The sequence below is a fragment of the Gossypium arboreum genome, chromosome 13 (genome assembly GCF_025698485.1).
Source record: "Gossypium arboreum isolate Shixiya-1 chromosome 13, ASM2569848v2, whole genome shotgun sequence".
Taxonomy (NCBI): domain Eukaryota; kingdom Viridiplantae; phylum Streptophyta; class Magnoliopsida; order Malvales; family Malvaceae; genus Gossypium; species Gossypium arboreum.
Window position 1 is genome coordinate 46,535,642 of NC_069082.1, and position 27,514 is coordinate 46,563,155.

General features: G+C 34.2%; 1 protein-coding gene, 1 long non-coding RNA gene and 1 other non-coding gene across 3 annotated transcripts; 1 reads left to right on the forward strand and 2 right to left on the reverse strand.

The window, feature by feature from the left end:
• Positions 1-8,241: 8,241 nt before the first annotated feature.
• On the reverse strand, positions 8,242-8,351 carry LOC128287096 (small nucleolar RNA R71). Its single transcript, XR_008277796.1, has one exon. It is a non-coding gene; the product is annotated as a small nucleolar RNA R71 (small nucleolar RNA).
• A 1,378-nt stretch (positions 8,352-9,729) lies between these two features.
• On the reverse strand, positions 9,730-12,511 carry LOC128286926 (uncharacterized). Its single transcript, XR_008277615.1, has 3 exons — positions 12,415-12,511; positions 11,858-11,943; positions 9,730-10,140 (listed from the first exon to the last, which is right to left on the reverse strand). It is a non-coding gene; the product is annotated as an uncharacterized LOC128286926 (long non-coding RNA).
• A 1,497-nt stretch (positions 12,512-14,008) lies between these two features.
• LOC108465353 (acetyl-coenzyme A carboxylase carboxyl transferase subunit alpha, chloroplastic-like) lies at positions 14,009-18,889 on the forward strand. The gene is made up of 11 exons (XM_017765685.2): positions 14,009-14,291; positions 14,684-15,024; positions 15,106-15,180; positions 15,749-15,856; positions 15,985-16,145; positions 16,261-16,375; positions 16,459-16,613; positions 16,860-16,911; positions 16,998-17,066; positions 17,472-17,549; positions 17,621-18,889. Exons 2-11 carry the CDS (start codon positions 14,698-14,700, stop codon positions 18,725-18,727), a joined length of 2,247 nt encoding a protein of 748 aa, XP_017621174.1. The 5' UTR covers positions 14,009-14,291; positions 14,684-14,697; the 3' UTR covers positions 18,728-18,889.
• The last annotated feature ends 8,625 nt before the right edge of the window (positions 18,890-27,514 follow it).

The following is a 27,514-nucleotide window of genomic DNA, read 5'->3' on the forward strand; positions in this document are numbered from 1 at the left end:
ATGCTCTAATTCAAATCAATTCTTATCCATTGCTGTGATTTGTTGCAAGCATGTTGCATTGAAATAATGATTAATGGACTAATAATACTTTTGCAAAAAGAGTTTCGCGTATTACTTTGGAAAACTTCTAAATAATACAAGAACTAAAACAGGACTATTGTTTAGAACTCACCAAGCTTAAGAAAATATCTGAGTAGGAAGGGTTTAAGTTGAGACCATCTCTTTGGATTTTTGGTCCAAAATAACGATTGAACAAAAAGACGAGATATTACGTCAATGATACAATTTCGACGAAAAATGATCAGTATAAAAGGAGCTCACTCTTTTAACACCCCTCATCCATATCCAACGCCGGAATAAGGTTTGAGGTGCTACCTAACTTAAACTCAATCAATCTTAGGAAATCAGGTCATAAAAATCTTGATCAAGATAAAACTTTTCGTTTCATAAGCAATTGGTCCCTTAAATGGGCTTACGAGGCCCAAAATGTACATTCAAGATGGTTCGGGACCAAACCGAGAACTTAAGAAGAACATGGAAAATTTTGTGCTTTCAGGCTCCACAAGCCCGTGTGGGTAAAGACCATGTGGCCACACACGCCCCGTGTGGCTTGGGGACACACCCGTGCTCTCAGCTCGTGTGCAAATCTGACTTAAGTACATGACCATGGCACACGCCCGGGTGACCTGCCCGTGTACAACACTGACTGAAAAGTTTAAGTGCAAGGGACGCACGGCTAAAACACACACCCATGGGAGTGAGCCGTGTATCACACACGGCCTAGACACACGCCCGTGTGTCATGCCCGTGTGGACAAAAAGGGGGCCATTTCCAAGCCATTTTGTCACCCAATTTACACAACCTACCCAAGATCATTTCAATACACAAATTTCTCCACAATAGACACCAATTCATCCATAGAAAGAATATTATATGCATTTATCAAAATGAAAAATAGCCATTATTCTAGGCTTGATACAAAATGAAGGGCTTTGATTTAAGCTAAAGTACATAACCAATTTCTCATTTAAATCAACATCCTAGTCTAGCCCTATAAATGTCATACTTAAAACAAGATTTGTACTATACCAACTGCTTCGAATGATAGTGTGATCGATATCTCCGACTTCAAAGAATCCTTGAGCTAATTAAGCGGCACTGAAAGAAAAGGGGAAAGAAAAAAGAGTAAGCATAAAGCTTAGTAAGTTGCTTATAAATAAATATACAACAACAATTTTACCATTAGTCATCATACTCATAGCTCAAAGGTAAGCATAAACTTGACTTACTCATTACCGTCTACTCAAATCACATTTTCTAATTTGAACTCATTACTCATGCATACCAAATAGGTACTTGTATCACTCAAAACATTATTATACTTTCCTTATTAAGTCTCTTTCATAACCTTTAAAGTTGAACCTTTCAAAAAACTACCGGATGTTCTATAAGCCTCGAACATGGGATAAGTTGCCGATGCCATGTCCCAGACATAGTCTTACACTGGCTATCATCATCGAGGTCGATGCCATGTCCTAGAATGGTCTTATACTAGCTCTCGTATATACATGTTGATGCATGTCCCATAATGTCTTACACTAGCACAACTCTTAGCCGATGCGTGTCCCAGACACGTGTTACACTAGCTATCATCGTCGAGGCCGATGCATGTCCCAGACATGTCTTACACTGGCACTCGTCTCTGTGCCGATACCATGTCCCAGACATGGTCTTATACTAGCACTCATAATGTGGCCAATGCATGTCCCAGACATGTCTTACACTGGCACACAAGAAATCTGAACGTTATGGCATGAATATCCGATTTGTTTCCTAGGGTCTCAACTAGACCATTCCACTATCTCAATCATTAATATACAATCTCAGTTCACAATCAAGCAATTCATGCTATATCAATTCAATGACAATTCAAATACATACATTAACAATGTAGTCGTATTATTTACATACAACTTACCTCGATTTACAAAATATACTTAACTAATTTGTTTAGTCGGATTGCTTGGCTTTGCCCCGGTCTAGGTTTGATTTTGGCAAATCTTGATCTATAATAACAAAATGCACTCATTTAGTCACTAATTACAATTAGGTAATCATAAATTCACATTTTTGAAAAAATGACCATTTTGCCCTTAAACTTTGGCAAAATGACCATTTTACCCCTATGCTCGAAAATTAATTTTTATCAAATTTCTTCATATTTCAAGCCTAGTTAATCTCTTTTTACTGCTATAGCAATCCCAAAATCTCACTATTTCACACTCATATCACCTATTTTGCAACTTATACAAAATAGTCCCTTTAGGTGTTTTCATGCTAATACATTTCACAAAAGTTGTTTATGTCACAACTAGGACTCATATTCTTCCATAGAAACTTAGAAAACATCAAAAATCCTTTCATGGAAAAACCCTAAACTCTCAATCATTTTGCAAAATAGACCCTTCATTTGAAAGCTTATGTTTCAAGGGTATCAAAAGTGCAAAAATTATTAACTAGGGACATGGGAATCACTTACTTGTTGAGGTAATAAGTTGCTGAAATTTCAAAGCTTTAAAACCCCCTCTTTTGCTGATATTTTTGGTGGGGAGAAGACATGGAGAAGAAGAAAATAATAACTAGGCTTTTTAGGCTTTATTTTATCACCAACTCATGACATCATTCACCTAAACTTTGACCATTTGACCAATTTTGCTTCCTATGGCCGGCCACCTTGCTTATAGGGGTCAAATTACTCTTTAAAATCCCCTAATTTTAGTTCTCTAGCTATTTAACACATTTGGGGTACTAAAAAGCAACTTTTACCTTTTATGCGATTTAGTCCTTTTTTCGCAATCGGGCTTACAAACGTTAAAATTAACTCACCAAATTTTTTCATGCACTATTATAAACACGTTACAACCTCATAATTGTAATAAAATAAATTTTCTAACTTTGAATTTGTGGTCCTGAGACCACTGTTCTGACTAGGCTCTAAATCGGGCTGTTACAACTCTTGAGAAAAGAAAAATGATATTTTACATTCATGAAAATATTAGGCATACACGTCTGGCCATGACACCCGAGGAATGGTGTAATAGACCGAATTGATGGGGGAAAATTTAGATCCTACACCCCTGAGTTGTAGTGGAATGGATAGAAGAAACCACAAGTTTTATCTCTCTAAAGATGCAATAGAGCAAACCAACTGAGCAAATGGTGTTTATTTTTGGATTTTCTGCCAAAGATACCAGTCGAGCAAAGAAGACTGGATAACACATCAAAGATAGAACCTTGATGAACAACGAGTAATGATAACCCAAATATTAAAAAGAGATAATTCTCATGACATTCTGCATTCATGCAAATATCATACACACCTAGTTAGGAGCATTCGATTCATTCTGATCAAAGCATCCTAATCATTTGGCATAAGCATGGGCCCATAAAATCGATTCTACAGGTCATGTTCCCAAGAGAGTGGCGTAACAGACCAGTGAAACCACAAATCCTATACCTCTAAAATTGTAATAGGCCAGATTAAGTCATCATGGAAAATCTTATCTCTCTAAAGTGGCAGTGGAGCAGATTGAAGCCATAAGTCTTATCTCCCTGAAGTTGCAGCAGAGCAGACTAAAGATAGCGAATCTTATTTCCCTGAAGTTACAGTGGAACAGATTGAAGCTATAAATAAACAGATCTTATCTCTTTGAATTTGCAATGGAGCAGATTGAAGATAGCAGATCTTATCTCTCTAAAGTTGCAGTGGAGTAGATTGAAGATAGCAGATCTTATCTCCCTAAAGTTACAGTGGAGCAGATTAAAGATAGCAGATCTTATCTCCCTAAAGTTGCAGTGGAGCAGATCAAAGCTACCATCCTTATCTTTCTGAAGTTGCAGTAGAGCAAGATAAAAATAAATAAACCTTATCTCCCTAAAGTTGCAGTGGAGCAGGTTGAAATTACCAGTTCCTATCTCCTTTAAGTTCCAGCGGAGTAGATCGAAGCTACAAATCTCTTCTCCCTGAAATTACATTGGAGTAAATCAAAGTTACAAGCCTAATCTCCCATAGGTTGCAGTGGAACAGATTAAAGCTATGAGTCTAGTCATTCTAAAGTTACGGTGGAGTAGATTGAAGCAATAAATCCTATACCTCTGAAGTTGCAATGGGTTGGAATGAGTCTACTTGAAGAAGAGAAGTACCAAAAGAAGTCGAAATTTAGAAACCGGGCATGATTGGTCCTTCTTAAAAGTCTTTGCTTTATCCCTGTTACACGGCAATGAGCAAAGAGGGGCAACTGTATAGGCCCAAATCTTTCCGGGCCCTTACAAACATAAACCAAAATAATAATAAAACCAAAAAAAAATTTAATAGTCCAAGTCCCTTTATTACATCAACCCAAATCTGCCAAAATAAAACTAAACCAAAAACCTAAAACCTAGCCCAAAAGGTATACACGGCCCAACTGGCCCAAAACCCAAACACTAGGAAATCCTAAGTCACCCTTTTGCACCGCAACCGCTTCATACGGCTGCCAGCCCCGCCACGCACGCCTCCGTACCCTCCGTACACGCGCCACGCACACCACGTACCTACAAACAAACAAGAGAATAATAGAAAATAGGAAAGAAAAGAGAAAAACTTGTATTTTTTCCTTTATTTTTTCTTTCGGCTATAAAGCCTAAAAAGGAATCAATGTATTTTTTTACGCATACATTCGGAATACACAAAAAAAGGAGAGAAATCAAAAGGTGATTTTCTTTTACTTTTTTCTTCTAAATTCAAAAGCAAAAGATCTGAATGAAAAATAATAATAAAAAGAAAATGGGAGTAGCGCTCAGGGGAGGCGTCTGATCTTCCATTGTTGGTTCTTCTCTCCGGCGTCAAGACCTAGAAACCCTTTCGGGTTCTATTTGGGGATCTAATTTCGCAACGGTTTTCAGAGAAATTGATTTCTTTTTTTTCCTCCTTTTCTGCCTTACTCTCGAAGGACGAAGGCTTTGCTTCCAAGAGGGCTTGAGAACAAGCACCCCAAAACGTCCGATGACCAAAACTCGGTGGTTCCCCAAGGCTGGAGTTCGAGGGCGAGAGAGAAACAGAGGAGTCCTTCTGTTTTGTTTAAAAAAACTTAGAAAACTGATTTTCATAAAGAAATTTTGATTTTATAGCTTGTCCATACGATGCCGTTTTGAGTCTGATTCCCAATGGTCAAAACGACGCCGTTCAGCACAACCCGATAACCGACCCACATACAATCAGATCAGCGTGTTTGGGGTCTTTGAGGGTTATTTGCGCGATGAGTCCTTCTTTTCATATATTGATCTATAATTAGGTCCGATTATGTTTTATTTATTTCTAATTTTTTCTCTGGGATTTGAGCATTGTTTCAATTTGATCTTCGTCTAAACGCTACGTTTTGTAAGTTGGGATATTTGTATTTTAAATCCCTGTTTATTTAGGCGTATTTCATTCTAGTCTTTAATTATGTTTGAGTAATTTTATTTGTTTGTAAATTATTCTCTTGAATTTATTTTTATTTCAATTGAGTTTCTTTAGTTTATGATTTATTTTTAATATTATTGTTCATTCTTTTAAAATTATCTTATCATAGCTTTTTTAAAAACTATTTTATTGATCCTATACTTGTGATTTATTTTATTCATATATATTAAAATTTCTATTTTAAAATTTCTTTATTCGTGTCCTTTTGGTTTTCAAAAGTTATTTAATATTTATTTTAGATAATTTTATCTATTATTATGTTATACATTATTTTTCATGTATATTGTTGATTTCATATTGTTTTATATGTATAATTCCTTTTGAATTTATTCATATATATATATATATATATATATATATATATTTCTTTTAAATCTGCTTATATCGTAATTCATTTCTTTTAAAAATCTTATTATATATTTTGTTTTTCCCACCTCATCTATTATTTTTATATATGTATTAATTCTATTAAGTTTTTATCTTATGTGTTATCAATTTTAAGGTGATATATATATTTTTAGATTATTTTGGTATTTCATATGCCTTTTATGTAACATTTATTTTAAAACTCATCCATGTATTATTATACTTATTTTTATTATATAACTTACTTCAAATTCTCTCGTAGGTTGTCCATTGTTAAAATTTTTTGATACATATAATTTAAGTTAAAATTATATACATGTCTTGGTTTTAAATTTCCTTTTCTCCATTTATTTTAAATTCATTTATTATCATTCAAAATTTGTTTTATATTTTATTAAATTGCCATGTAAATGTTATAAAATATATATTTTTTGAAAGAGGGGTTCATTGGGTTTTGATTGTTAATATTGTTCGAATATGATGTGTTGGGAAGTTATCATTATTGTATATTTAAAATTGTATGTTTGTATTGTTCTCTATGTCATTCAATAATGTAATGTCACATATATTTATTTTGTGCTTGATACCATGTTTACATCTCCAACATATTTGGGCCGATTTTAGTCATTTCATTGTTTTTGTACCTCAAGTAAACCATATAAATGCGTTTTAAGCTGGTTTTATAATCGTTTATTCGAAAATTTCTCAAAACAAAAGCAATGTTTGATGATTGGAAATTAGAGAAATCGTGCCCTAACGTGCTGGGATTCGGTTTTCCGTTTGTCCAAATAACCAAATACCCCATTAAAATCTCGTCTGTGTCTTCAAAACTTCAAAACAAGGCAATGTTCTATGTTTAGAAATTCGAGAAATCGTGCCCTAACGTGCTGGGATTCGATTTTCTGTTTGTCTAAATAACCAAATATCCCTTTAAAATTTCGTCCGTGTTTTCAAAACTTCAAAACAAGGCAATGTTCTATGTTTGGAAATCCGAGGAATTATGCCCTAACGTGTTGGGTTTGGGTTTTTCGTTGGACCAAATAATTGAATATCCTTTTGTAATTTTCAAATATATGAGCTTTTTGAAATCAAGAGTCGATTTTGGCTTCGAGGGTTTAAAAGGTCATGTCCTAACGTACTAGATGTGATATTTTATTCCTTCATAACAAGAGAATTTTAATATACAATTCGAGTTATTCAAATGTTTTAAACGAAATCGTATTTCAAAATCTTTTTAAATTTTAGACATAAGGACATTATTTAGTCAATTAGGTACCAATTCTGGGCGTAACGAGGGTGCTAACCCTTCCTCGTACGTAACTGACTCTCGAACCTGTTTTCTTGAATTTCGTAGGCCAAAATTGATATTTTAATAAAATAAAATGTGTTATTAGGCGATCCGATCCCACCTAAACAAAAAAGATTGGTGGCGACTCCATACCTTGTTTTAAAGTCGATTCTCGGCTTTTCAAAAATAAAAAAAAATGGTTTCGACATATTTAATTGAAATCTTACTACTTGATGACAATTGTTCACTCGTGCTACACCCACTTCAAGTTTATTCTAATTTTGCAAATGCATACTGAGGTCGCGTCAAGTATTTGGTGTCATTGGAAAAGAATAATTAGTAAGAAATTTGAATAGTTTGTGGTTTTAAAAACTTGTATTTGTTTGGTTTTCAAGATTAAGATATGACAATGAATTAGGCAATTGATTTATTAGGGACTTATTTTGGCTTTTTTTCGTTTTGTATTTTTTTGTTCTATTTTTAGTTAGTTTTAGCTTGTGCTCTTATTCCTTGGAATTCTCTTAATATTTGTAATGTTCATTGGGAAACTGATTAATCTTCTAGACTACTATGGTGTTTTTTTCTATTATTGTATACAAATAAGAAATCAAGAAGTCTCACCATTGTATCTTGAGTTAGAAAGAACTTTGAGAAATCTTAGAAAGGCTAAAAATCTAATGGATGAGAAGTAAATTGTGAAATGGATAAGCCTCAAGGACTACTACCACCTAGGCCTCTCAAGGACTATGCTATGTCAAACTTAGATAGGAGACATGGCAATATTATAAAGCCTTTGTTGTAGCTAATAACTCTGAGATTAATCATTCTATAGTTTAAATGATACACAATTCAATTCAATTCAAGGGGATACCCACAGAAGACCCAAACCATCATTTGCAATAGTTTTTATCTATTTGCAACACTTCTAAATTCAATGAGTTTATGAGGATGTGGTTAAGCTTCGATTCTCCCATTTTTATTGAATGATCGAGTTACAATGTGTCTTGAATCATAGCTCCTAGGGGCTATCATTACTTGGGTTGAATTAGCAAGTAGGCTGTTAGCAAAATACTTCCATCCCAACAGGATTGCTAGACCAATATCACTAGTTTTGTCCAATATGAAGGGGAAACTTTATATGTGGCTTGAGAGTGCTTTAAGGAATTACTTAGAACATGTTCTTATCACAATCTTCCAAATTAGGTATATATTCTGACTTTCTATAATATGTTAGATGGCCACCTTAGGTCTACACTAGATGGGGTTGATGAGGAAGTCTTGTTAGCTGAGGAGTATTATAAGGCATGTAGGCTTTTAGAAGAAATAGCCTTAAATGATTGTATGTGCCCAACCAAGACATTCGTGGCTAAAGTAAAGTCTAAAACCACTCAAGAGCCTTTGAAGATGTTTGGAAAACTTTGGTGAATCAAGTGAGAAAGATAACCTAAAAGTTAGAATAATCTAATTGTGGACAAATTTGAACATCTAAGCATATAATTTTTATCAATAACCATTTGAGGACTATGTCCCTTTGGTAAAGTGCAATTTCATAGGTAATAGACATGGAAATCCATTTTATTTAGAATACGAGATGGTAGAACCATCCTCCTTGGGTTGGGGCAATAATACCAACCTCGGTTCCTTCAACTTTCCAAAGCCTCGACAATTATACAAAACACACTATAAACCCTTAAACCAATAAAGGAATTATACATTAAGAGGGCTACCTTTATGATGACAACCTATTAGTGGAAAATAATTAATTTTATATGATTGAATAAGTAAATTAGAGGAGGATAACCATGCTTTTTAAAGCATTTATGAAAAAGTTAAAAACTAATTTGCCGAAATCCTTTAGGCTATGTAAGTTAAACCATTACTAACCATTACTGTAACACCCTTTACCCGTGTCCGATACCAGAACAGGGTATAAGGCATTACCGAACTTAATCATTCATAAACATGCAAAAACCGGGCTACAAAATTTATTTTAATTCAAAACTTTTCATACTTATGCATAATGTCCCATACACGGGCCTACGAAGCCCTAAACATGCATTGAAAGTAGTTAGGGACTAAACCGAGAACCTTAGCAAATTTTGGGAAAACTTAGAAAATTTCTTTCCATGAGATAGGGTCACACACCCATGTGGACATAGGGACACACCCGTGTGCCTTCGACACGCCCATGTTCTCAGGCCGTGTAACTCCTTTTTTATGACGTTAGCGAATAATTTGAACCACATGGCTAAGCCACACGCTCGTGTGCTAAGGCAGTGTCCCCTACACGGTTGAGACACACGACCGTGTCTCGGCCCGTGTTTACACTTAGGCTATTTTCCAAGCCTTCATGTTACCCATAAACCCTTATAACCTTATACATATTTAAATTACAATTCATGGCATCATTTTAGTGATTAAACACTCTTTATTAAGACATATTCATAACATTAACATGTCCTCTTATAAGCAATGCATCTACTCATGCAATACCAAGTCTAGATTCATTAATTCACATTCATAAGACTTGTCATTTTGATATCACTTTTACCATTATACTAAGGTTACCAACTTATCCATAAAGCACTCATGTTCAACCATTATCACGTTGTTTTTATAACGTGCATTTACTACATGGCTATGACCACCTCAATTGGTCATAGAGCATATATCCAACACACATGTCATATTACCAACCATGCATGACAAACAAACATAATCACATCATAAACCTTAGACATGACATGAATAGCTAGGTTTACAAGCCATAATGAATATGAGCCACATCTCATGGCCATATACATATAACTCAATATAAGCCAATACATTTGGCCAAAGCATAATAACACATGTCAATAAACTAGATCCCTATATATGCCACTCACTTAATATTTCTAATATATGTTTCGTTATTCCAAAGGAACTGACTTGATAGTGTGATGCTGCCTCCGACAATCTCCAACCCTGAGCTAACCTGTAAACACTAAAGAAAAGGAAAGAAAGGGAGTAAGCTTTATAGCTTAGTAAGACCATATGAAAATAATAAGCAATTTATCAACTTGCTTCTCAAGGTAATACAACCATATTTGCATTTTTACTTATGTTCAAGTCGAGCTATTTTCTCGAGTCACAGTCACTAAATTATTTATATCTTAAGCTACGGAACTTCAAATTAAGATCCACTAATTTTCCATGGAACTAGACTCACATATCTTCTTACCATAAAATTTACAAAATTTTTGGTTTAGCAAATTAGTACAGTTTATTCTTCAAAGTCACCCCTGTTCTGCTGTTTGACAGCTTCAACCTTTGTTTAATAAAAATTAATTATCTTTTCACACGAGATTCTTTGTTTATTTTGAAAATATACTCATTAAGGATTCTAATCATATAAATTGTAACCCATAAATATTTTTTTACAATTTTCAATTATTTTCTCAAATCAGAACGGGGGATTTTGAAATCATTCTGACTCTGTCTCACAATAATTTAAATATTTCATAATATGAAACTCTTTTGCTTACACAATTTCTTCTATGTAAAACTAGACTCATTAATATTTAATTCAATATTTTATTCAGCCTCTAACTCAATTTTCACAATTTTTGGTAGATTTTCAAAGTCGGACTATGGTTGCTGTCCAAAACTGCTTTAGTATAAATCAATGATACTAAGTTTATTACACCTTATTAATTTATTTCCACCACATTGGTAAAGATAAATATTTATACATCATAAGTATAGACCTATAATCACAAGATCATCACAAAATCATTCTCATAGGCATGAATTACCTACTTACATCTTCACCAAATGTGCATCATGAACTGAAATCATTTCTCATGAGCTTGGCATACGTTCCCGTGTTACTCAACATGCTCATATTCATTCCTTACTAATCATACAACATGAATTGAATTTACATTTCATCAATTTCATGTAAGTACCTGTACCACTCACAACATGGTTATACTTTTCTTGTTTAACTTAAACTGTAACTCTCGCCGTTAAACCATTTGGAATGCTATTGGATATTCACTAAGCCTCAAACATAGGGTATAATGCCGATGCCATGTCCCAGACATGGTCTTACACTGGCTCATCCATCAACTCGATGCCATGCCCCAGACATGGTCTTACACTGACACATCTTGTAGCCGATGCATGTCCTAGACATGTCTTACACTGGCTTACATCTCGAGGCCGACACATGTCCCAGACATTTCTTACACTAGCTCTCGTCTCAATGCCGATACCATGTCCCAAACATGGTCTTACACTGGCTCTCATAATGTGGCTGATGCATGTCCCAGACATATTTTACACTAGCATACAAATAACCCAAATGTCGTGGCATGAATATCCGATTTATTTCTTAAGATTCAAACAGGAGTGCTACTATCTCAATATTCATCATACATAATCATTTCCACAAACAAGCAATTTATGCTATATCAATCCAAACACATATAATAACAATGTAGCTGTATTATTTACATACAACTTACTTGTTTAAATGAAATATCATATTCCATCAAATTTCAATGTATTCAATCATCACCCAAATGTTATTAACATTTGGCATCACTTTCTCATGTACAATATCATCAACATATAATTCAATACAATGATAGTAGGATCGATTTCAAGTATATTAACAATAACATAGATATCATGCTTATTTAATCACACGGACTTACCTCGTTAGCACAATCGGTAAAAAGGACTTATTCGTCATGCTTTTTGTTTTTCCCCCATTCTAAGTCTGAATCTTGTATTCCTTGATCTATAACAACACATTTAATTTATTTACTCATCATGCTACTCAAATTAGCCCAATTTCACATTTTTGGTTTAATTATATTTTTACCCCTAAACTTTATCATATTTATGCTTTTGCCCCTAGGCTCGTAAAATGAAATTCATTCAATTTCTTTGCTACCCATGCCTGGTCGAACCTTTTTCATGCTTATAGCAGCCCACATTTTCATTTATTTCACATTTCAACCACTAAATTTACACATTTCACAAATTATCCCCTAATTTGTATTTTCATTAAAAATCATTTAACAAAACTTGTATATCTATCAACAAGCATTCATAATCTATCAAGAAACTTCACAATACATGCTTATTCATTAATGGCATCTTTTAAAATCTTTAACAGTTCAGAAATCAAAGATATGGACTAACTAGATTAAGTTGCAACGGTCCCAAAAACGTAGAAATTATTAAAAACCGAACAAAAATGACTCACCAATTAAAGCACAAAGCTTGGCCGAATGTAGCTTTCTCCATGGCTACCCATTTTCTTTTCACGTTCGGTTCAAGAAGAAAAGAAAAAAGATGATGCCTTTTTACTATTTTTGTCTTATTATACTTATTAACTTAATTACCAAAATACCCTTTGATCAAAACATAAAAAAACAAAATTCACTATTTCATGTTCTGCCTAACCGTCCACTCACAATATCAATGGGCTAATTGTCTTGCAAGTACTCCACACTTCGTTTTAATAGCCATTAAACACTTTTAACAAATAGAATGCAACTTTTGTATTTTACGCGATTAAGTCATTTTATCAAATTAAGTACTCAAATGGTAAAATTACTTTACGAAATTTTCACATAATAATTCCATCATGCTGTAAACCTTAATAAATTAATAAAATAAATTTTTTGACTTTGGGTTTGTGGTCCCGAAACATTATTCCGACTAAACCCAAAATCAGGCTGTTACAATTACTAATATTCCGCTTAATATCAAAAATAATACTAAACGTGAAGGAAAATAACATGCAAAGGTAATATAATTAAGATTAAGATGAGGAGGAGGATGAGATAATTTAAGAGATAGTAACATTTAGATGAGGCTAAAGGAGGGTGTAATGGTTAGAAATTCAAGATATTATAGAAGAGTATGGCCTTAAGGTAAATACCAACTTAATGTTTTAGTGGATATAAGTTTAGGAGTAGGAGATAATGGGAGTAAGAAAGTAGAAAATTTTGAGGAATAAAAATTTTATAAAATGTTATTATCATATATAAGTATGGGTGTTCAGTCGGTTAACTGGTAGAAAATTTTGAGGAATAAAAAAATTTTATAAAATGTTATTATCATACAAGTAAGGGTATTCAGTTGGTTAACCGACCGGCTAACTAACCCGAAATAACATTAACCGAATTAATCGACTTTTTAAAATTTTTAACCGTTAACCGAACCGAAATTTTTTCGGTTAATTCGGTCAGTTAACCAAATTAACTGAATTTTTTTTATTTTTGGTTAAAATAAATATAGAATTAACCGAATTAATCGAATTACCCGAATTACTCGAATTAACTGAATTATTTGTATAAAATCATTTGTTTTTTTATTTTTATTTATTAAATTATTTGTAATTTTATGATTGGGTTGGGTACTTGGGTTAATATATAATAGATTTAGTATTTGAGTTTATGTTAAACTAGGTTTGAGTGAATAGTGAGATATTAATATATTATAATTTTATTTATTATTTTTTCGGTTAAACTAATAAAATTCAGTTAACCGACTGGTTTCGAACTAAATTAACCGTTAATCGAAAATTCAAAAAATTATTAACCGACCCCGACCGAATTAATTCAATTAACCAACCAATTAACCGAATTTTTTCGATCAATTAATCGAATTTTTTCGATTTTACCTGAATTTTACACGCCCAGTTCATTCATTTAAAACAAGAAAAAGAATAAGTGGAAAAGAGACCATAGGGCATCCCTCGTGCCAGATTACGTAAACCCTTATTCAAGCTCAACGGTCAAACCGAAAAATGCCGCCTTTTTATTTGGCTACGGGGAAACAATTCACAATTCACAGCTCGCTATCTCTTCATTTCGCTCTGTTTGTAACTCGCATAAGAAGTATCGACATAGCGCGCTTTTAAAGTTAGAAAACAACCAAACAAGCCCTTGGACCGACGATCTCCACGAAGCCGTCTCACTCTGTCTCTCTCTCTTTTCCCTCCCTTAGTCTCCTTTAATAATTTCATTTCTCGTCCTACTTTTTTCAACCGTTTTCTTTCGCCTCATATTTCTCGGATCTTCTCTGTCTCTACAAAGATCTTCGTTTCTGTCCTCCAACTTCATTCATTTTCTGGTAAATCTACGATTAATTTTAGCTGTTTCTTCTTTTATCTTGATACTTATATTTCTAAAAACAAAATTATTTGACGCATGCTGGTTCACATTTCTGTTTGGCTGCTGAGAAAATGGAAATGAAGCTTCATGTTGGTATTTTTCAGTTTAAAATGCGCGCACTCAGCTTATATATATGTAAACTAAGTTTTCAGAAGAATAAATTGGAAGTTATTATTATTATTATAATTATTATGAAAAATCAGAGTTTTTATATTATTTTGTTTACTCAGAGGGAAGCTACTATAGGAACTTAATTAATTCTTCTTTTTCTTACTTTTTTTCCCTGGTTATCTTATTTAGCATTATTGTTAAAATTATTATTAGATTGAGAAATTTGGATTTTGATTATAGAGTTTGGGTGAGAAATGGCTTCGATATCGTATTCTCCAGCTGCCTTTGATGGAACTTCAGCTTCCGATCTTCTTCGGAGCTCCTCTAGCGGCGTGACTGGCATCCCTCTTAAAACCTTGGGGAAGGTACGATTTGTGGTGAAAAGGAGGGATGTAATTGTAGCTGCAAAGATGAGGAAAATGAAGAAACATGAATACCCATGGCCTGCAGATCCGCATCCAAATGTGAAAGGCGGAGTCCTCACTCATCTCTCTCATTTCAAACCACTGAAAGAAAAACAAAAGCCTGTTACTTTGGATTTTGAGAAGCCACTTGTTGATTTAGAGAAGAAGATTGTTGACGTAACTCCTTAATTTTAGTGATGATTTAGTTGATTAAACTATTTCCGTGCTAGCTTCACATGTTGTGCTGGTTTAACGCAGGTGAGGAAGATGGCAAATGAAACCGGTTTGGATTTCGGTGATCAGATTATTTCTTTGGAGAATAAATATCAACAGGTTTGAGTATTAAGTTTGAGACATTATGAGACTGCTTTCGTTGCTTCCATATAGTGATTACATTTCTGAGTTATATGTTTATATAATGCTCTGTATCAGTACCTTCAGACTGTTTATAGGTGTGAAGTTGCAAGTCTGGAATTTGAGTATTAAAATTAAATCTGATTATGCCAAATCTGTATTTAAAGCCTGGAAGTTTTACTTTTCATATTAGGCAATAAATTTTTTTTCTGTTGCACTTGCTATGACATTCACAATTGGTTATTTAGAATTTGATAATGGTATATGGTTTTAGTTTCGGGTCATTCATTTATTGGAGAGTATAACAACAATAGAACAATTGGATCATTGCTTGAAACTCCAAAATCTATGTTTCTTCTTATGTAGAAGTCTGATATTAGCCTGATATGTTACTTCTGGATAACAATATTTAAAATGCGCATACAAGCTTTGTGCTAATTGTCAATTTTTTAAAGTGCATTTTAAGTGGTTGATGCTTCATCAAAGATATCATGACAGTGGTGGTTTCCTGTTCTAAATTTTCTTACTCGTTCTGTTATTGTTCCAGGCTCTAAAGGAATTATACCTGCATATTACCCCTATACAACGCGTGAACATTGCCAGACACCCTAATAGACCTACATTCCTTGATCATGTATTTAACATGACTGATAAGGTTTGGTGGTTACATGCTTGTTAACTCTCAAATATTAATATTGCATATTCTTATCAACATTATATCTAACATTTGACCTGTGTGGATAATGAGTTGTCTATGTCTTTTGCATATTCTCATTTGCCCAGTTTGTGGAACTTCATGGAGACCGAGCAGTGTATGACGATCCAGCTATCGTTACTGGTATAGGAACCATAGATGGTAGGAGGTACATGTTTATTGGTCAACAAAAGGGTAGAAATACTAAAGAGAATATTCAGCGTAACTTTGGAATGCCAACACCCCATGGGTAAGTTGAATGAAACTTACATGTTGAGGTGTTTTTTTTTTTTTTTTTTTAATTTTCAGTTTATTTGAGAGGGAATCATTTTCATTTTTTATTGATATTTAGGAAACACTTACAGTTACAGGAAGGCTTTACGCATGATGTATTATGCAGATCACCACGGGTTCCCTATAGTTACTTTTATTGACACTCCTGGGGCCTATGCAGACCTTAAGTCTGAGGAGTTGGGTCAAGTATGAGCAATATCATAATCTGAATCTTATCATATTCACTTTTAATGTTGGCTCAGCTGATTTTACACCCTAAATACATGTAGGGTGAAGCTATTGCCCATAATTTGAGGACAATGTTTGGTCTAAAGGTCCCAATTGTTTCTATTGTTATTGGGGAAGGTGGCTCTGGTGGTGCCTTGGCCATTGGCTGTGCTAACAAGTTGTTAATGCTGGAAAATGCAGTCTTTTATGTTGCCAGGTGATTTGAGTTTTTTTATATTGATTTTATTGAATCTTGATTACCTATATACATTCTGGCCTTCCATTTCATACCCAAACAAGGTGCAATATTGCTATATGACTAATCTTTGTTTTTATTCATGGTACCTGGGTAAGATTCTATTATTCCTTCTAAATGTGGATCGCTTTTAGATGCCTTGTGTATGTGTGGAGATATGCTGATATTCCTTCTTTCTGATTTGATTTTCTTTTTCTAATGCTATAGTCCTGAAGCATGCGCTGCAATTTTGTGGAAGACTGCGAAAGCTTCTCCGAAGGTTTGAAAACAGATGTCACTTTTGGTTTTATCTTTTAGCTTCTTTTTTTTTTTTTTTCTAAGTAATGACTGAACATTCTTTGGCAGGCAGCTGAGAAGCTGAGGATCACTGCCCCAGAATTATGCAAGCTGCAAATTTGTGATGGAATCATTCCTGTAATCAACATACTTGCTCAATTATCGTCAATAGAATACATTCTTTTGCTGGTTCCTTAATTTTTAAATTTTGCTTGTTTCTCCCTTCCTACTTCTAGGCGTTACAAAAACCAGGATAATTTAAACCTACTACAGGCAATTTCATGTGGTGAAGTTGACTGCAAAAGGCACCATTGTGCTACTGTCCTTGGCTCATGGTTTATAAACAAAAGCCTTTTCAATATTGAAGTTTGAATTATGTATTTCATATCTTGATGTCTGTCTGATGCTTGATGAAAATACAGCATTTGGTTTTCGAAGCATTTGTACTGCTTTAATGTTTAAATAATGCTTGAGATTTGTTGTTTCCTTTGGAAATCATGTCAATTTCTACGGCATCTGAGAGTTATATATTACTTGTGATAGGAACCACCGGGTGGGGCCCATGCTGGTGCAACTTGGACTTCACAACAAATAAAAGCTGCAATCAATGAAACAATGGACGTGAGTTCCACTAGCAGCAGCTCTTCATCAAGAATCACATTATAACATATTAACAATCGTTTATTCTGCAGGAGCTCACGACGATAGACACAGAAGAGCTACTAAAGCATCGCATGCATAAGTTCAGGAAGCTGGGTGGGTTCCAAGAGGGTGTCCCAATAGATCCCAAGAAGGAGGTCAATATGAAAAAGAAAGAACAAACTGTACCTAGGTCCTCAAAAGCAGAGCTGGAGGGTGAGATTGAAAAATTGAAACAGCAAATCTTGAAAGCCAAGGAATCATCTACCAAGCCTCTTGAGGTGGCTTTGAAGAACATGATTGAAAAATTGAAGGAGGAGGCTTATCACGAATACTCTGAGGCCATCAGAGCCATGGGCTTGAAGGACAGACTTGAGATGCTGAGAGAAGAAGTTTCAAAAGTAAATTCTAAGGACAGACTAATGAATCCTGTTCTGATGGACAAGATTGAGAAGCTTAAGCATGAGCTGAACCAGAGTCTATCAGCGGCTCCAAATTACACAATCCTCAAATATAAACTTGACATGTTGAAGGAGGTTTCTACAGCCAAGAGTCTCTCCAAGGCTGCTACAATGAAGCAGGAAGTTAATAAGAAATTCAGTGAAATCATGGGTCGGCATGAGATAAAGGACAAGCTTGAAGCATTAGAAGCTGAGGTTCAAAGTTCTGGTTCATCAAGCTTTATTGATTTAGATGAAGGGGTGAAGGACAAAATACTGAAGTTGAAGAGCAAGATAGAATTGGAAATGATTAGTGCTCTGGAGTCTTTGAGTTTGGAGGTTGAGGTTGTAAAATCTAATGCAAACCCAACCTCACTCTCAGTCTTCAAAAATAAGGTGGATAATTTGAATGAAGAAATTAACAAGACAATTGAAGAAGTTGTGAATTCATCGGAGTTGAAAAATATGATGGAGTTGTTGAAGCTGGAGAAGGCAAAGGCAGAGGCAGAGGATGTTGAGTCGGAAAGTAATATTGAGGCTCTACAGCAACAGATTAAGCAAAGAATTTCAGAAGCTATCAGCTCCTCAGAATTGAAGGGGAAGCACCAAGAGTTGAAGGCAGAAATTTCTGAAGCAATACAATCATCTGGTGGAGCTAATGGAAGTTTGCAAAAGGAAACCAAGCATGCGGAACCTATGCTCGAGATGAATTTTGCTTAATGTGTGCAGCTCCTATACATTGTCTACTTTTTTTCTTTTTCTTTTTGATTTAGATTTCTGACGAATAAATAGATTTCTTACATTATTTATTTTATTTTATGCATAAGGGTGTATGGCACTTAGCACAAGGACCTCGAATAATTTTAACTATTTTTCCACCAATTCCTAGTTGCCAGCCCAAGTTCATGCTTATCTTATTTTGTACTGTGCTGTCAAATTATTGCATAGAAATTAATTTGCTGAGCAAAGGGAACCTATCAGAATACTCGAATGGTTGGATATTCTAGATACCTAATTTTGTTCGAATCATCAAATTCGAATTTTGCAAAATTTTGGGCTTCAATTGAATTAGAAACAATTTTTTTTTAAAAAAATAATTTTGGATTAGATTGAATTTTTTAATTTAATTCCAAATTAAAATTTTTATTTAAATTTGAGAGTAAATTAAAATTTTAGTTTAGCTTAGTATAGAATTCAACTATGGAGTTTTATTTGAGTTTAGATTTAAATTTTATTACTATTGGCTTCAAATTGATTTTGATTTTGAATCAGATATCATTTTGATGGTTGGTCTAATTTTCATTAAATTAGTGGTAGATGGATATTTAGGGCAAAAAAAAGCCTAGGTCGATTTTTATTTTTAATTAAGGTTTTACGCCGGTTTTAAAATTAATTAGGGATATAGGTCGATTTAACTGAAAACCTCGAGTTCTTTCCAATTAAATCAGCCTAAGGTTAGGGTTTTAATTTTATTAGGGTTAGGATTTTGGTTTAGGGTTTTTTAATGTTTAGGATATTTTAAAAGTGTTCAGGGTTTTCAACTAAAACGACGGAACTTCTTAGGTAGTTTTGAGGGGTCGGGGATGTAATAACACGCCTTAGCACACATATGTCATGGCAAGATAGGACTATGACCTTAGAAACCCATTGTGGGGAAATTCGGTTTTGGAGTAATAATGCTTGATCCAATTAGGGGTTGAATTCAACGTGAAAGTCCTAGTCGACGGCCGTGATGCGGTCACGGGTTCGAGTATAACCGGGGGTAAGTGGTGGTCGTTACGTGGTTAGGAGTTCAAGCTTTTTGGATACCCACAAACAATGTCCTATATATATTTATCATACATAAGATTGATGCGATAATCATACGAAAAAACTTTGGGGACTTCCGATGTAATCAACGTTTTTTCTCTATTTCCAAGCAGCCAGTATCTCTACCCTTGCATTCTTGTCTGAAGGCTGACATCGAGGTGGACACAATAGGGCTTTCAGGAGGAGAATGGATGTTCCGGCATAGTAGAGGTCAAACTCGAGTCGGCACGACAACGATTGTAGTTATTAATGGGTTGTGTAATAACGACAACCATCGTTGCTCTGAAAAGAGCATCATGTTTACTACACCGTAACAACCGTTCCCCACCTGAGAGTCCTCTTGATTCCGCGATGGTGCCAGCTTATAACAAGAATGGAGGTTAAAGGTACCAATTGTCTGGAAATGGAGAAAAAAGTTACACCGATTTTAACTAGAAGCCTAAGAGCTTTTCTGTATGAATATGCCCTCAAACTTTTGTATGGCATTTATAGGCCATCATTTTTAGGTATTCGAAAAGATAGAGCTCGTGATCGTGTAACGACTATCAACTGGCTCCCCTGTTATACCCTAATCCATTACCATATAACGAACATCGATTGAGACCTCCACGTCAACTTCCACCATTGACCGTACAAAACAAAATCACCCCCATAACCAACTTCCCTTGGACAAGCTTCAAAGGTAATGATTCCATCTCGGTATGATATATGAAATGTGTGTGGCTCAGAGCGACATCACATCACCGACGACTCAATAATACCTCAAACGTAAACCAAATATTTTTAACGATCGGAATTTTTAAGACCAAGAAATGATTTATAGTGGAGAAATAGAAATGATTGGAGAGAAATTATATGAGTGAGGGATGATGAAGCTTGGTGTGTAAGAGTCATTTTATAGTCGCATAGAAGGGTTTGTTTGTAAAGGAAAACCTCCAAAGTGCATTGGAACATATTCTAAACATGTTGAAGTGTTTAAATCATCTGAATTATTTGAAATGTTAGAATTTTCAGCCCGGGGAATAGTTAATATTTTAGATAATTAAAAAATAATATTTTTAAATAAAAATATCAAAAAATATTAAAAACGAGAGAGTTGAGAGATTTGAGAGGGTTTAAGAGAGTTTGAGAGAAAGATGTGAATGAAAAAAATGAAATTTGAGGGGTATTTATAGGGTAAAAAAAGTTACCATTTAGGAATTTAATTTTTTTTTATTGTTGACGGCAACATTCAAAAAGCTGTTGGAATGTGTCCGTTAATTGGAAAGCGCATCCAGCTGGACAAGCTTTCTAGTTAAGTCAACCTATATCCATAATTAATTTTAAAACTTGCCTAAAACCCTAATTAAAAATAAAATCAGTCTATATGCCTTATTTTGCCTATATTCAAATATTCACGAGATTTTTTAATTAAAAAAAATCATAGAAGAGCAATTATTTAACCAAAAATTACTGAAAATTAAAGCCCAATTTTAGAATTAGATTCGGACTAAAATCATGGTAAAGTCAAAACCCAACTCTAGATTTAAAGTTAGGGCCAAAAGGTGAAGCTCAAATTTTAGATCAAAGTCTAAGTTCAAATTTTAGATCAAAGTCTAAGTTCAATTGAAACTAAAATTGAGTCAAGCTCAAACCAAATTCAAGTTAAACCCAAGTTAGATTTGTTTCACTAAAGGCTCAAATACAAGGTTGTTCAAGTCCAAATTAGAGCCAAATTTTTTAGCCCAAGTACTGCGTTATGGTTAGAAGCACTAGTTAAGACTTTTAGGCTCCTAAAACTTTAGGTTAGATCATTAATAATATTTATTAATATAAATAATTTTATTTTTATTAGTTTTTCAAAAGAAAATTGTCTCTTCTTTATTTTACAAAAAGGGAATAGAATATTGTTATACTTCTTGCACGTGTTATCAATATTCAAGCTATAAACTAATGTGTCTATATCAGGTGAACCTTCAACCAAACAAGACCGGTGAACTTCAGGCTACAGTAGAACGGCGAACCTTCATGAGATTATCCTCACTAGGTGCGCATGGGGCATACGTGGAAAGTTAGACTTATTGATTACCTAGCCGTCTTAGAAGGTCATATCTTAGGATGTTACATCACCATCACTACAAAGAAACAAGGTTCAACTCCATTATCAATGAGCTTAGGGCATGTGTGTAACACCCCTTACCCGTATTCGACGCCATAACGGGGTACGAGGCATTATCGGACTTTTACACAAGCAATCATATAAAATCGAAACGTAAATTTCTATCCAAATTTAAAACTTTTTACATTCATTCATATTGTCCCTAAAACGAGCCTACGAGGCCCAAAACATGATTTGAAAGCAGTTCAGAACTAAACTGAGAACTTTAGAAAATTTTACGACATTTAGAGAATTTTTGCTAAAACAGGGGTCACACGGCCGTATGGGCAGGCCGTATGGTCACAGACGCCCGTGTCTCTAACCCATGTAACTCTCTGTTTGTCACCCAAGAACAAATAGAAGTCACACAGCCAAGATACACGCCCGTGACCAGAGGCCATGTCCTTCACACGGCTGAGACACACGATTGTGTCTCATGCCCGTGTGCTCGATACTAAGCATTCTATTTTGCAACAATTTAGGTGCAGGGGACACACAGCCGGATCACATGTCCATAGGGCTGCCCATGTGTCACACACAACCTAAACACACGCCCGTGTGTCTACCTATGTGGACAAAAACAAGGCTATTTACAAAGCCATGTTGCCACCCTCACTTGCACACATCTACATAACATCACGTGGCACAAATTCAAGCATGTAAGATCAACCAAACCATTCAAAGTTATGAACATCACATACCAATACCCTATCAACATTTATCATACACACAACATTTATCATGCCACAAATCATTCATGTCAGTTTCACCTTCATTAGGCTTCATTAAACTATTTTCTAGTTACCTTATTATACACACAAATTTATCATCTCATCAATAGACCATATTATCAAACATTCACATTCATGCCATAAATCACATTACCAAACAATTTACATTCACCATGCATATCATGATCATATCACCAAAGGCATTGACATATATATGAATGTACTTAGGCTTACAACCATGTTAGCCAAATAAGCCAATTTACATGGCCAAATAGCAAAACAAGCCTTTGACGATTACAAGCCATTACATTGACTAAAATCATATGACGCATATAACAAAATGACCAAGTCCCTATACATGCCATAAACTCAAAATACTTAGATTCATCAATACCCAAAATGATAGCTTGATAGTGTGATAGGATCTCGAGTGATCTCCAACTCGAGCTAGCTTTACACCACTATAAAACATGATAAAGGCAGAGGGTAAGCTATATAGCTTAGTAAGTCAGCATGAAAATAATAAGCATCTTTTATTAGGCATTTATCAAGTTCAACAATTTAAACACAAAATAATACCAATTGCTATAAATCTCATAGTTATAATTTTATTCAATCACGATATTTACTCTATTAACTTATAAGCATAATTTAACATATCTTGGCATTAGCCTAACAACCCTAATCTCTCTTTCGTAACATATCACAACAATTAACAAGTCATTTCAAACCTCATAGTAAATATGCACATTAAATATGAGTATTCACATTTCAAGCATATATTTTAACAATTTTCAATTGTTCCAAGTTCATATATTATCATACTTCTATAATCATTTTAATAGGCAATTATACCAATCTTTCCTTTTCCTCATATCCGATAGATCGCAACTTAGGTGAATAAACACGTTATATCATAACTCAATTTGGCCCGAAAGCCAATCACATGGTCTTCAACAAAATTTATGATGAATTTCGTACATCACAAGCATAGGCCAATAATCACAAGGTTTTCGCAAAATCATTCTCGTGGAAATTATGAATTCACAATATCGTGAAGTCAATGCTTATAAACTTTATGTACATACATGTACTAATTCGTAATACTTACATGGTCTTTCTCTTCTTTGGCATACCCATTAAATTACCTGTTGAACCACTTGGAATACTAAAAGATACTCAGGAATCTCGTACACACAATATCGTTCCAATGCCATATCCCAGATATGGTCTTACATGTAATCTCGTACCGATGCCAATAGCCCAGCTATGGTCCTACACAAAGTCTTATATCGATGCCATATCCTAGATATGGTCTTACACGAAGTCTAATATCGATGCCATATCCCAGATGTGGTCTTACACGTAATCTCAGTAACCCTAATATCATGACATTTGTATCTTATCTATTTCTAAGGTTCAACCGAGATTTTCGCTGTATCGAATCTCTGTCGGTCATTTTCGTAGTATCGTACTCAATAGCATTCACATTTCATTTTCAATAATATAGCATTTACCACAATTATATCAATTAAGAAATTATACATATATAATTTAATGCTTATTAAAATACGAACTTACCTCGGCATAAAAATGGCGAAAAGAGCCTAACCGTCAAATACTCGTTTTTCCTCCGTTCTAATTCTGAACCTCGTTTCTCTTGATCTATAACGTCACATTTAACTTATTTAATCATTATACCATTCAAATGAGCCCAAAATCACATTATTGAAAAAATTACATTTTTGCCCCTAAAGTTTCACGTTTTTACATTTTAGTTCCTTGGCTCGTAAAATGATTTTCATAAAATTTCTTCATTACCCAAGTCTAGCCGAATATTTATTTCACTTATACCAGCCCACATTTTTCATTAAATCACACTTTTACTAATTATTTTATAACTTTTACAAATAGGTCCTTTTAGGCATTTTCATCGAAAATCACTTAGCATGAGTCGTTTATCAAACATCAAACTTGTATAATCTACCATTAAACATAAAAATACACAAATATCCATCATGGGTAAAATTTTAGACTTTGATTATGTCTTAAATTAGTGGTAGAAATAGATAGATCATGTTACAAGGATTTCAAAAACATAAAAATCATTAAAAACGGGGCTAGATCGGACTTACAATCGAGATTAGAAGATTGAAAAACCATAGCCATGGTTTATTTTTGTAAAATTCAGCCATGGGAGGAAGATAGACAAAAAATTGGCTTTTAATTTGGCTTTTTAATTCATTTAGTTACTAAATTACTAAAATGCCCTTAATGAAAAATTGCAGAAACATACCCAACCATGTCCATTTTTGTCCACCAACTTAACCAATTGTATAATTACCATTTAAGGACCTCTAATTTAAAATTTCACAACAATTAGACGCCTCTAGCTTATAGAACTCAAGTTTTGCACTTTTTGCAATTTAGTCATTTTGACAAAATTAAGTGCCCTAACGTCAAAATTTTTGAACGAAATTTTCGTGAAATCATTCCATAAAACTATAGACCATGAAAATATATTAACAATAAATTTTTCTACGTCAGATTTCTGATCCCAAAATCACTATTCCGATTAGACCCAAAATCAGGCTATTACAACTCGCCCTCCCTTTAGGGATTTTCATCCCTGAAAATCTTACCAGAAAAGAGATTAGGGTAATGTTCTCGTATTTTCCTCTATCTCATCAAAGGGTCCTCTTCGAGGCCAATACTTCAAGAAACACTCTGTCATCAATCTGGAATCCAATATCTTAAAATTTCAAATTTGTATACTACTTATATCAGTCTGAAGTTAATTTCAACTTTCATGAATCACTTTCATCTTTTTCCTCAGAATCACAAATCAATTCCACCTCGTATATCTCTTTCCAATCACCTTTGAACTCTGAAACACAATGTCGGAGCATATCGTCAAAGATCTGAATTAGTCTCTGAATGAACAAACTAGTTACTATTGAGTCTCATACAATATTTTCTACATAAGCTCTGGATAATTCATTGCACAATTTCTATCTCGAAGTAATAATAACCTAAATAAAAATCAAAAGTCCTCTCACACTGTACTCATTTGGTTTACCACTCACTATCACATTCCTGATATTCTCAATATTGTAAAGAAAACATCACTTTAGCTTTTTAATTTAGCTAGATTCAGACTTCCATCAAATAAGATTAATTATGTAACCAACACTCACAAAATGAAGAAAGGCTTTCCATTCAATCATCTGCAACTATATCTTCTTCCCCAAAGTTAATCATTAACTATTCACATTCTTTCAATAGTTCAAGCCATCAACGTTGTCTTAATTTCAGATTTTTCTGTAACATTAGGTACTTTACACTCTTGGAATCAAGAAGCATATGACATTTTTCGTCGAACAAACGATGTCATCAGTTTTTCAACACAGATATACTAGCGGCCGGCTTTAAGTCACACGTCGAACAATTCTTTTAATAAGACCTTAATTGTTCGAAGGCATAAGCTATCACTTTAACAATTCTCGAAACATTCCAATCCGGTAGATAGTGCATCACTAAAAAATCACGAATTCTTTACTCAATTCAAACAAAACCCAGAACCAATGTTCCCGTCAATAACACCTTCAACTATTTTCAACTTTGCTAACATGCAACGGACTATTCAAACTTTCACAAATGTGATAACTTTATCAATCGAAACAACTTTAACTCATAACAACATCATTCAATTAGAACAAATCTAATAGATATACCTCTATATCATACTTTCTAGAATATGAATTCTTCCTTAAAACTGTCCGTCTATTCACCCATAAATGTACAAGATTTTATTTTCTTACCTGAGGATAAACTTAAGTGCATATAACTCAAATTACCTTTCAACTGACTAACTCACTCAGATAAAAATAACTAAGTCGATCTCAACTATTGAATAATAACATATCAAAATACTCTTTTCTTCATACTGTTAAACAACTCAAACATACAATCTTTTATAATTCCCTTAACATGCTAATCAAGATCTTTACAACTGCATTAGCTCAAGGAAACAAAATATCCTGATTGAACTCATTGACCTAAATCAAACTTACCTGAAAAAAGAAAACCATCATACAATTTGAGCTTGAGCTTTCATTATATATACCTCTACTGATGTTAATTCCTTTCATGAGAATTAGAGAAATCCTGAAACCAGAAGCACCACGTTCCTATGATCAAACCAAAAATACACCCATAATAGACATAGTTATCACAAGTCGAAGAACACATGTAACACCCCAAACCCGGCCCAGACGTTATGGCCGAATCCGACGTGCCACATTGAAGTTAAAAATCCACGTTTCATTTTAGCGCTTTAAAACCAACTTTTTTTAAGCTTAACCAAGTGAATGGAAGCTGAGCACCAGGTAGGAATCCGTAACAGAGGAGGTGAGCCATGAAGGCTGCTTAAAGTACCAAGCTCTTCGATTGGATCTAATCCTAGACATGCCCACTACCATTGCCACACTTGGTTATAACAAGTTTGAATTTCTTTGAGTAGATATCTTTGATAAATCGAATAACAGTGACGTTGTGTTATTTTGAAAACAAGTATCATTTTGAAAACGCGTCCTAAGTGTACAATTATTATCAACCGAATTAAAGTTATTAGAAATAAAATAGTTCCAGAAAAGAAAGAAAAAATAATAAAGTTAAAATGGCCTTATTACAACCCAAAAGTAAGTTATAAATAAAATAAACTAAAGAAAACCAATCACTTATTTCAAAAGCCCAGAAGCGATCACTATGGCCACTCTGAATCCCCTCCGGCTCTAAGTCCCCAAATCAAGGCTCACCTGCAAGGTTAAG

Bases quoted from the DNA above. Each gene is read 5' to 3' on its own strand.
- LOC108465353 (XM_017765685.2), top strand. From the start codon at position 14,698: ATGGCTTCGATATCGTATTCTCCAGCTGCCTTTGATGGAACTTCAGCT. The intron at 16,376-16,458 runs GTATGAGCAATA...AAATACATGTAG, and splicing joins AGTCTGAGGAGTTGGGTCAA to GGTGAAGCTATTGCCCATAA. The intron at 17,067-17,471 runs GTAATCAACATA...TACTTGTGATAG, and splicing joins TTTGTGATGGAATCATTCCT to GAACCACCGGGTGGGGCCCA.